Source organism: Lepisosteus oculatus, chromosome 14, assembly GCF_040954835.1.
Source record: "Lepisosteus oculatus isolate fLepOcu1 chromosome 14, fLepOcu1.hap2, whole genome shotgun sequence".
In the NCBI taxonomy this organism is placed as follows: Eukaryota; Metazoa; Chordata; class Actinopteri; order Semionotiformes; family Lepisosteidae; genus Lepisosteus; species Lepisosteus oculatus.
Window position 1 is genome coordinate 42,275,068 of NC_090709.1, and position 11,762 is coordinate 42,286,829.

The 11,762-nt window shown below is 48.9% G+C and overlaps 1 protein-coding gene and 1 long non-coding RNA gene across 2 annotated transcripts; both read left to right on the plus strand.

The window, feature by feature from the left end:
• Window positions 1-1,432: 1,432 nt before the first annotated feature.
• On the plus strand, window positions 1,433-5,322 carry LOC138243300 (uncharacterized). The gene is made up of 3 exons (XR_011192082.1): window positions 1,433-1,981; window positions 2,258-2,311; window positions 5,096-5,322. It is a non-coding gene; the product is annotated as an uncharacterized lncRNA (long non-coding RNA).
• A 3,474-nt stretch (window positions 5,323-8,796) lies between these two features.
• LOC138242628 (L-rhamnose-binding lectin ELEL-1-like) lies at window positions 8,797-11,089 on the plus strand. Its single transcript, XM_069198176.1, has 3 exons — window positions 8,797-8,966; window positions 9,545-9,654; window positions 10,738-11,089. The coding sequence occupies exons 1-3, from the start codon at window positions 8,797-8,799 to the stop codon at window positions 10,848-10,850; spliced, it is 393 nt and encodes a 130-aa protein (XP_069054277.1). The 3' UTR covers window positions 10,851-11,089.
• Window positions 11,090-11,762: the final 673 nt, after the last annotated feature.

The following is an 11,762-nucleotide window of genomic DNA, read 5'->3' on the forward strand; positions in this document are numbered from 1 at the left end:
CCCCCTCCCTCCCTCTCTCCCTCCCTCTCCCTCTCTCCCCCTCTCTCTCCTTCCCCCTCCCTCTCTCTCTCTCTCCCTCCCTCTCTCTCTTTCTCTCTCTCCCTCCCTCTCCCTCTCTCCCCCTCTCTCCCCCTCTCCCCCTCTCTCTCTCCCCCTCCCTCTCTCTCTCTCTTCACACGGAACACCTATAGCCCTAGCCTGTGCCAGGCTTCCTGTTTGAACGGAAACACATTTAATAGAGGCACCAGTGCTGTAGAATGGGGGGGGCTGAAATCTGAAAGCTCAGAAATGAACAGGCAGGTTGAGGGCAGTGTATTCGTTGTCACTCCAGCCCTTCCATGTTCTGTGCTGATCCAGCAGCTCGAAGGGACAGGCTTCACCACGGCGTCCTGACCGTCTGGGTCCGGGGCTGGGAGCACCTGGTCCCGTTACCCCCCATCACAGGACACACACACAGACACACTCACACACCCTGGACAGGACACCACTCCATCACAGGACAAACAGACACACTCACACACCCTGGAGAGGACACCAGTCCATCACAGGACACACACAGACAGACACACTCACACACCCTGGACAGGACACCAGTCCAACACAGGACACACACACACACTCACACTGGACAGGACAGCAGTCCATCACAGGACACACACAGACAGACACACTCACACACTCACACACCTTGGACAGAACACCAGTCCAACACAGGACGCACACACACTCACACTCACACTCACACTCACACTCACACTCACACTCACACTGGACAAGACAGGACACCAGTCCATCACAGGACACACACAGACACACACACTCACATACCCTGGACAGGACACCAGTCCATCACAGGACACACACACACACTGGACAGGACACCAGTCCATCACAGGACACACACACACAAACACAGACACAGACACAGACAACACATTTTTGTGTTTAATGTATTTACTTCCGAGTTTAGAGTAACAGTGGGTAATAGCACTGATCAGTGATTTGGTGTAACCGAACGATATATATTGACATATATTCTCTGTTGTGTAGCTCTTTGTGTTTGCATCTCTTCGAGATTATATACCATGTATATTGATAGCCCTCACAGTAAGGTCTACCGCTCGTATCCAGGCAGACTAGTATATGTTTGGTGCACGACTTATGATAATAAATGTATCTCGTGTATTGAACCCGTGTGTGTGCGTTGTTAGTTGTTCTGACGATTGATTTTCTAAAAGCCACAACGGACCACCTCGTGATTACTGCTACAATTAATAATTGTCTAAAACCATCTAATCATTACACTATAATTTGAATGTACTGGGATGACAGCATATAATTTGAATATTGCAGCCTGGAGGCAGGATTATATCATTTGAATATTCCAGAAATACAGTTTGCTGTTTAAATTGGAGGAAACAGCCAGCCTCAGTTATTTAGAGGATATCTTTTCATCTTAGGCAGTCTAGGCAAATCAGTTTTCCAAAACTGAGATGAGCTCAAGTTCGGCCAGGTACATTAGAGCAGATCTGTGAGACGTCTGTAGATCTGTGTACAGAGCTACAGAGAGACAATTTTCACTCCAGTGGGACCGACAGGGTTACAGAGACACAGTTCTCACCTCAGAGGGACCTACAGAGCTACAGAGAGACAGTTCTCACCCCAGAGGGATCTACAGAGCTACAGAGAGACAGTTCTCACCCCAGAGGGACAGACAGAGCTACAGAGAGACAGTTCTCACCCCAAAGGGATCTACAGAGCTACAGAGAGACAGTTCTCACCCCAGAGGGACAGACAGAGCTACAGAGAGACAGTTCTCACCCCAGAAGGACAGGCAGAGCTACAGAGAGACAGTTCTCACCCCAGAGGGATCTACAGAGCTACAGAGAGACAGTTCTCACCCCAGAGAGACCTACAGAGCTACAGAGAGACAGTTCTCACTCCAAATGGAAAACTACAGCACAGATCAACACATTGACAGGTAATTTACACAAGGGAAAGCACAGCTAACGTGACTCTGCTTTCCATGAAATTATCATTACCATCTATTGGAAATGAGACAAGACATTGCATGCAATGACAGATGTTCAAAATGCTCCTGGTGTTTTAGTATCATAAAATTAACCAACAAGTGAATCAATTTTCTTTGTTGGGCTCACTCCTTCGGGACCTGAGTTTACAAAATCCATCTAACTTCCTCTTTTATTCAACTCCTGCTAAAATAATTCTGATCTCATTTTTTTGTCTGTGTCTGCAGCTCCCCTGCTCACAGTCATGATGAGGAATGCATATCTCACCCTGCTCTGCACAGGTCAGTGATCTATATTTATTGATTTATGTCTTAATTGATCTTTAATCTCTTTTGATTAGCCCACAGAGATGAGAAATTGTTTTCTGAAGTCCTGATCTGGTTCTGTTCTCTACTTGTGAAACCGGGATTAAGTTAATAGTAAGAGCTTCCCAGGAATGTTAGAAGCAGGAAGGTAAAAGTAAAGTGCTATAATAATAATAATAATAACAATAATAATAATAATAATAATAATAACACTAATAATAATAATATCTGGACACTCCACTCAAAGCACTTTACAGGTCATGGGGAATCCCACTACTGCCACCAATGTGAAATGATCTCTGTAGCTCTGCAGCAGCCATCTCACCCTGCAACTCACAACTGGCAGCCCCCCACTGGAGCTCAGCAGGTGTGAGCCTGGTCAGTACCTGGAGGGGAGACTCCTGGGAAAAACTAAGGTTGCTGCTGGGAGAGGTGTGAGTGGGGCCAGCAGGGGGCGCTCTCACCCTGTGGTCTGTGTGGGTCCTGATGCCCCAGTATAGTGACTGGGACACTAAACTGTAAACAGGCGGCTTCCTTCGGATGAGACGTAAAACTGAGGTCCTGACTCTCTGTGGTCATTAAAAATCCCAGGGCGTTTCTCAAAAAGAGTAGGGGTGTAACCCCGGCGTCCTGGCCAAATTTCCCATTGGCCCTTACCAATCATGGCCTCCTAATAATCCCCATTTATGAACTGGCTTTATTGCTCTGCTCTCCTCCCCACTGAGAGCTGGTGTGTGGGGAGCGTTCTGGCGCACTATGGCTGCCGTCGCATCATCCAGGTGGATGCTGCACATTGGTGGCGGTAGTGGGATTCCCCCTTACCTGTAAAGCGCTTTGAGTGGAGTGTCCAGAGTGGCTATATAAGTGTAAGCAATTATTATTATTATATCTCACCCTACTCTGCACAGGTCAGTGATCTATATTTATTGATTTATTGATCTTTTTACTCTTTTGATTAGCCCACAGAGATGAGAAATTGTTTTCTGAAGTCCTGATCTGGTTCTGTTCTCTACTTCTGTTCCCTACTTGTGAAACCGGGATTAATTTAATCGTAACCAGTGTAAAAAGGGATGAGAAGCTTCCCAGGAATATTAGAAGCAGGAAGATAAAGTAAAGTGTTATAATAATAATAATAATAATAATAATTGCTTACACCTATATATTGCTTTTCACATTACTCCTATCCTGGAGTCCCTGCACTGGCTTCCGGTCAAATTCCATGTGGACTTTAAAATCCTCCTGCTCACCTATAGGGCTCTGCATGGCTGGGCGCCTCAGTACCTGTCTGAGCTATCATCGCCCTACTCCCCACCTCACAACCTTCGCTTTTCTAATTCTGCTCTCCTTACTGTCCCCCCAAGCCCGTCTACACTCTAGGGGTGACAGGGCCTTCTCCTGTTGTGCCCCCCCAAGCTCTGGAACTCTCTGCCCAAGGATATCAGAGAGTCACCTTCTCTAAACTCCTGCCAATCCAGACTCCAAACCCTCTTCTTCAGAAGAGCCTCTCCTGAACTGGTTCTGTCCTTCACCCCTCTGCTTCTCTTAGTACCACCATCCACGCTCTCCTCTGTGTATTGTCATTGTGTTACAATACCGCTGGCCATATCACCCATCATATCATATCAGTAGTGAGACACTTGATCCCGTGAGGAAAATTGCAACAGTTTAGCGCGGTCAGCACAGATATGACACAACAATACAATACACACAATACCACCGGTAACGTCCGTGAGACGTGCACTACAAAAAAAAGTGGCGCACAATACAGAGTCTACCCAAAAAAAAGAACAAAAAGTTGTATTGCACAATGCGAATACGAATAGATTGCACAAGTCCCTGGCGTGTATTGCACCAGTTGTGAACATGGGAAAAACCTGACGGAAGCAGAGAGTTTACTGTTTAGTCCATAAGCAGGTCAGTGTCAGTGCTGCCCCTGCCCAGACACACAGTGGAGGAGCGGTACAGTCTGATGGCAGGAGGTACGAATGACCTCCTGTGGCGCCCCTCGTCGCACCGAGTTTGGATCAGCCTGTCGCTGAACGTGCTCTTCATTCTCCCAAGCGTGTTATAGAGGGGAGATGGGAGACGTCGTCCATGATGGGCTCTAGGGGGTCAGGGCCAGACCCAATGACAGAGCTGGCTCTTTCGATGAGCTTTATCTTGAGCGACCCTGACCGTTATCTTAAGGTGTCACAAAAGGTGAGCAGACGACTTATTAAGTTACATTCGTTACACACGTTCAATCTGATAACACTCTAAGGAACTAAGAAACAGAGCACACCGTTTTCCTTTGCTTCCCATGAGAGGGCGATGGTTCTGTGGCTCAGGATCTGTGCCTGGGGCTGGAAGGGGTTTGCCGGTTCGAATCCCGCAGCCGGCAGAGGAACCCGACTCCGTTGTGGCCCCTGAGCGAGGCCCTGAACCCCAACTGCTCCAGGGGTGCCGTATAAATGTCCGACCCCCAAGCTTCTCTCTCCCTGTCTGTGTTTCTCTCTCTCTCTCTCTTGAGCTGCTTCTATGTTGTTCCGCTTGAATTTGAAATGACTGTAAACCTCTCTTTCCACAACTCCCTACATGCAAATCACAGTTCATGAATTAACCACAGAGATAATACGCTATTTTCTCCTCAGCGCCTCAGTCATTTCCATAGACTGCAGGGACAGACAGCCAGAACATTGTCACAATAGCGCACTGAGCTCTCTTGCATCCTAACTAAGCTTATAATCATTATAATAATAATCCACTCAAAGTGCTTTACAGGTAATGGGGATCCCCTCCACCCCCACCAGTGTGCAGCCCCACCTGGCTGATGCGACGGCAGCCATAGTGCGCCAGAACGCTCCCCCACACAGCAGCTCTCAGTGGGGAGGAGAGGTGGGTGGAAGAACAAGAACCGCTTCGTTCTAGCACAGCTCACCGTTAAAAAAAAGGTCTGTTTGCCTCACATTCGCACAACATTGCCACACAGTTATCTTCTGATCTAGAGCAGACATTTCAAAAGAAAAGTACACAACAGCAATTTCACTGCCCTGGGCCAATACTTCTCCTTTTCACGGTATAGATATTTTTTTATAAATATATCACCCTGCAACTGGTGGCCCCACTGGAGCTCAGCAGGTGTGAGCCTGGTCAGTACCTGGAGGGACTCCTGAGACTCCTGGGAAAAACTAAGGCTGCTGCTGGGAGAGGTGTTAGTGGGGCCAGCAGGGGGCGCTCTCACCCTGCGGTCTGTGTGGGTCCTAATGCCCCAGTATAGTGACGGGGGGACACTGGACTGTAAAAAGGCGCCGTCCTTCGGATGAGACGTCAAACCGAGGTCCTGACTCTCTGCGGTCATTAACAATCCCAGGGCGTCTCTCGAAAAGAGTAGGGGTGTAACCCCGGCGTCCTGGCCAAATTTCCCATTGGCCCTTACCAATCATTCCCATTGGCCTCCTAATAACCCCCCTCTCTGAACTGGCTTCATCCCTCTGCTCTCCTCCCCACTGAGAGCTGCTGTGTGCTGAGCGGACTGGAGCATCATCCAGGTGGGGCTGCACACGACACCGGTAGACACACAGCAGGACTAAATGTTCCCAATTAAGCCAATTAAGCTTCCATTCTGCCCTTTGGAGTGCGGGAGGGGACCCACTTGAACATGGAGGAGGGGAGAACATGCAAACTCCCCCCCCAGACAGCGCACCACCCCGCATCTGGAACTGAACCCCCCCACTCTCCTGCCCACCTTGATTTCCGTCCCCTTTATTTTCTTAAACCTTTCACTCTCTTATCTCTCCTCCATCATGGTGCTGTCTCAACCCTGGCGATGACGCAAACTCCGACCTCTCCTCTCCTCGCCGCTTTCTCAGAATGGAAAAAAAACCAAACGCGCAAAAGTTGCCTTTTTTGGGGCCAACGAGATCGTATCGTTTACCACCCCCCCCCACTCTCACCCGCGATAAAAGGCAGCTTGGCGTTCATTAAAACTCAGAAATCGCCGTTCTCTCTTCTTCAAAAAAAGATCACCCCCCTCCAGCCGCCATGCTGTCCAGAGTACTCTGCGCGCTAATCTGTAAGTAGGACTTTTCTGTTTTCCCCCAGTAACGGCCAGTATAAATGAACTCACTACCGCGGGTTTCAAAGGCCAGTGCTAAAATACAGCGCCTTTGACAATAACCACACTGCACGAACTGCGACGTTGTCAATTTTTTTTGTGTGTTCAAAATGAACGTCATATGGTAACGTACCGCTGAGATGACAATCCAGCTCAATCCCTAAAGCTTTTAATTAGAATTCAACCCCGGAGCAGTTAAAAACGTCCTGGAACTGACAGGTATCGACAACAGGATCGTTGCCAAAATCGCGGGAGAACCGGAAAGTTTTTATCGGACCTACAGAATGTCATTTGTGTTTTTTATTTACACAACCGAGAGAAAATACCATTCAAACAAGAGCGCGTAGAACATTATCTGGCACGTCGGCAGGGAGGTACATTCTTACGATACCAGCGCGCCTTGTGCGAAAAGTTTGAACAGAGTAAATAAAGATAAGGTCCGCTTGCGTGTTTTAACATCCTGAGATAGTCGGCAAATCCGCCTTGACGTCTATCTAAAACGTGTTCAAACACGGGACTCTCCCAAGACCTTTTCAGTGCATACAATAAGGTGCCAGTCTACTAATTAAGTCCATTCCAAACGATATTTCGGTGTTATTTCGGTGTTAGTGCTTTAAAATAGCAATAACTATTAATAATCTCAATATTAGCCTCTTCTTTCATATAAGTTTGCAGATCAGCCCAGAAGTCCCCCCCCCCCCAAAAAAAAACAGACCCACAAAATATTCGAAATAGCTCTAGAAAACGCTGCGTTTCAAATTTAAACAGGAGCGGCAACAAATTGCGTTTGTTATGCGCTAGTCGGTGGCGCTTCTACTGGAAACGTCCGTCTTCAGTTGTGAAGGAGGGCGACGCGGGTTCAAAAATTGGTCTCTGGTTTTTCTCTTTCAGTGCTGGCCCCTCCCTGCTGCTTTGGTGAGTGAGACGGGATTCTCGATTCTCAGCTACTGCAGTCTCACGGTGCACCGCCGACATCGAGCCCTGCTCGATCCCCTCGCAAACAACCATTCAGAGTCAGTTAGAAAAACAAAACAAAACAGGGCTGAGCTGTAATAATAATAATAATAATAATTGCTTACACTTCTATAGCGCTTTTCTGGACACTCCACTCAAAGCGCTTGACAGGTCAGGGGGAATCCCACTACCGCCACCAATGTGCAGCCCCCACCTGGACGATGCGACGGCAGCCATAGTGTGCCAGAACGCTCCCCACACACCAGCTCTCAGTGGGGAGGAGAGCAGAGGGATGGAGCTAGTTCAGAGAGGGGGGTTATTAGGAGGCCAATGGGAATGATTGGTAAGGGCCAATGGGAAATTTGGCCAGGACGCCGGGGTTACACCCCTACTCTTTTCGAGAGACGCCCTGGGATTGTTAATGACCGCAGAGAGTCAGGACCTCGGCTTGACGTCTCATACGAAGGACGGCGCCTTTTTACAGTCCAGTGTCCCCCCGTCACTATACTGGGGCATTAGGACCCACACAGACCGCAGGGTGAGAGCGCCCCCTGCTGGTCCCATTCACCAATTTGGTCATGTGTTTTCCTCCACAATTTTCCAGGATATTGTCCACCTGGTGTATGACAGAGCATCACCTGTGAGCACTTCTCCAGCCAGCTCTACTGTGGTAAGACTCATTCAGAGGGCAACACCTGGGGTATGAGTGTGGGCGGGAGGGAGGGGGGGGTAGTCTGGAAATAGACCCTTTGTTGCACCCCCTGCTTATAATTCAGGATCGTGGGGGGGGGGGAGGGCCTATCCCATCAAGCACTGGGCACAAGTCCCTGGGCGGGACGCCAGTCCATCACAGGACACACACACACACTTACACCCGGGCCAATGCTCCCAGATGCCAACCAGCATGTCTCTGGACTGTGGGAGAAACCCACGAGAACACGGGAGAACATGCAAACTCCACACACACAGCACCCCTGGCCCGCAACTGAACCCCAGGGGCCCCAGCACTTGCGAGGCAGCTAACGCTAACCTCCGCTCCACCATGCCTCCCAGCGCCCAGTTTAGTTAGGTAACACAACTGCAGTCCCGCCATGTAGCAACATTACTGACGGCACAGGTCTAAAACTGCAATCATACCTTCTGTGGAGCTATAAAGACACACAGATTTTCCCAGAAAGCCACCCGCTTGTCTCGGGGATTGTGGGTAGGAAAATGACAGCATGGGGGAGAACATGCAAACTCCACACACACACACACACACACACACACACACACACACACACTACCGGACAGAAACTCATTATATGATCGCGCAACGAAGATCGCATCGACTTCAGAAGGAAGGCTGCCCACGGCCTTAATCCACCCTGGAGAGCAGACAGCTGGACGATACCGAGGAGCGAATACGACGGTAATGCAGCGTGTCCTGGTCTTTCCGTGCTCGGCAGCGGAGGGCTTCATTCGGATTCACAGCGCCAACTACGGCCGCACGGACCGGTACACCTGCGGTCGAGGCAAACCCCCTGGGCAGCTGACCAACGTCCACTGCTACCAGCCCCGCGCGCTGGCCATCGTGTCCCATTGGTGAGCGCCGTAAAACCCCGCATTCAGAAAACGCCTCACGGGGCTTCTTCGAAAGCCTAGTTGAGCCTTGCATGTTCACCGAGCATTCTACCACAGAATTTATTCACTAATTTATTTATTTCCTTTGTTTTAAAAGATGATATAATGTGAGCATGCCCAAAGGGATTGGGCAGCCAGTTGACCTGGGACCCCCAGAGGTTTCTCTTCTCCGTACTAAGGAGTTTTCGGTGCCTCTCCTCCGTCGTCTTCTGGTCTTTCCTGTGTCCCCAACCTGCGCTGTAGAAAAATAAACTAAGTTATTTAATTAAGGGGGTGAATGCCGGCTGGTGATTTTGATATTAATAATCACCGAGTAGAGTCTCGCACGCTATTTATCCGGTGAGGTAAGTTTTCATCAACCAGCAGGATTTGAAGGGGACCGGGTATAAGTCAGAGCTGTCGAAACCATCGTAAGGGGGTGTGCATACTGGTAAAATAAGTACTTCCCCGTGACCTGACCAGCAACAGGACCAACGGGACCATCGCCCGTCGTCCAAAAATGTACAAAATGTGCTACGTGTGGCGTTTTGAACCGACAGGTGTGCGGGCAGGAGATGGTGTACGGTGAAGGCCTCAAATCACGTGTTCTGCGACCCCTGTTACGGCACCTATAAGTACCTCACCATCACCTACAGCTGCGTCCCATGTAGTGAGTACCACCTCCTTGCTTGCTTCTGCTTCTTGGCCCTGGTGTCCTGGCCAAATTTCCCATTGGCCCTTACCCATCATGGCCTCCTAATAACCCCCCTCTCTGAACTGGCTTCATCACTCTGCTCTCCTCCCCACTGAGAGCTGCTGGGTGGGGAGCGTTCTGGCGCATCATCCAGGTGGGGCTGCACAGTGGTGGCAGTAGTGGGATCCCCATTACCTGTAAAGCGCTTTGAGTGGAGTGTCCTGAAAAGCGCTCTATAAGTGTAAGCAATTATTATTATTATTCCTGAGATCTCATGTACAACAGCAGGCACACAAGCCAGGTCAGGAGTAATGACCCCCCCCCCCCCCCCAAACCAGAGCCAGATTTCTACATTTCTGCCGGTCGCCATGGTGATTTCCGTTTCCCAGACACCCCTCGCCTCTTTGCCCTTCACAGCCCCAACCGCTGCGAAGCCGCCAAGTTCTTTCGACTGACCAAGATGAGCTGGATCGAGGCAGGAGAAGAGGGACTCGTATCGGGAAGGGGGGATGTGACGTCGTAACGCTGGACCTCTTACTCCGTGTAGTGGAAATCTAATGAGTTAATTGATTCTTAAAAATGTAGAGAGCTTTGCAAAAAAATATATTGGTGCTTTTAGATAATATTTCAAGGATATAACTGCTATGCTACAGTACGTGCAGAATTTTAGAAAACAGTTCGTCAACAAAGTACACTGTTTAGGTTAGTCTAGAAGACAATGTACCAAAACAATATATGCTGTCTGGGTCATTAGAATTAGCTGAAAGTAACTGATAAACTTTGAATAACAAAGCTAGTGTTTTTCTCTCGCTCTATGAGGTAATTTGTTTTCTTTTAGAGAAAGGGGAAGTTTTAGAAGGGACCAAGTGCTGAACTTTTTTACAGCGCAACGTCTTATAAAAACCCTGTACTGCTTGTAACTAATTGAGTCTCTGGTTGCACTTGGCGAAGTGGCAGCAGGGCTCCCAATATTGCAATATTGAAATAAAGACCTTACTCAGGTGAGAACTCTCTCTTGTGGCTTCCTTGATAGTTAAATTTCCACGACATCCGTTACAGAGAAAGACGCGCGGGGGGCTTCTTCAACACTGATGGGTCCGGGAGCAGCAATTCGAACTTCGCGCCGAGCCTGGCTTCTCTCTGCGAATTCCAGGTGGAAGTACCGCTTATGAATGACTTGATTATTTCCTCCACCCACCCCCCACCCCGATCTGGAATTGTCTGACATTAGCCGGGTTGGCTTTTGCTTTCCTGCCGAACCACCCTTGGTATAGAAAATGAATGGTGCTGATTCTGTTTTGCATATGTAGCTTCTTAAAAAAACTGTCACTGTTACGGTTTACAGCTTCGCCTACCTGCTTAAGCGTTATACTCTGGCCAACAATAAAGTGAGCAGGGTGTTTGCACAGTCTGGCCATTTGTCTCAATTCGTTCTGCACACGTTCTCTCTCAGTATTCGTGCAATAATGTAGAGACAGAGAGGGGTGGAGGAGTTTGCTGTCTGTACAGTACATGTACACTGGGATTCTAATGTAACGGAAGACCCTATGCAGACGACACAATCCAGGGATGAGTGAGAAAAAGGCATGCAGGGGTCAGGAATGAGAACAGGGGGCGTGTCCATGGTGCGCAGGTGTTCTGGGAGGTGAGTCCAAAGGGCGCTACAGGTCCCGGACTCCCCTGGTACAGGAACCAGTGCAGAGCCCGGAACAGAGTGAGCGTCTGGCTTTTTAAGGTGGGCTGGAACAAGGGGCAGGTGCACAAATTCAAGTCCGAAGTGGAAAAGAGCCGGAGCGCCCTTAAGGGGGAGGGACTACAACCGTGACATCTAATTGGTGCGGAGCTCTCAGGACAAACAGGACAGCAGACGACACACACGGTACAAGAGACAACACCACGCAATGTACACAGTACGTTACAAACTGGGACGTAATACAAAGTAACCACCAGAACAATAAAATAAGTAAAAACCGTGGTTGTCTGTTTGATTACAATGCATTGCTTTGACATGACATTTTGCAGCATTTGACCAAATTAGGATTCATAAACCAACAGGGCATAAATAAACATATATATGTTATATA

Bases quoted from the DNA above. Each gene is read 5' to 3' on its own strand.
- LOC138242628 (XM_069198176.1), top strand. From the start codon at position 8,797: ATGCAGCGTGTCCTGGTCTTTCCGTGCTCGGCAGCGGAGGGCTTCATT. The intron at 8,967-9,544 runs GTGAGCGCCGTA...TTGAACCGACAG, and splicing joins CTGGCCATCGTGTCCCATTG to GTGTGCGGGCAGGAGATGGT. The intron at 9,655-10,737 runs GTGAGTACCACC...CATCCGTTACAG, and splicing joins CTACAGCTGCGTCCCATGTA to AGAAAGACGCGCGGGGGGCT.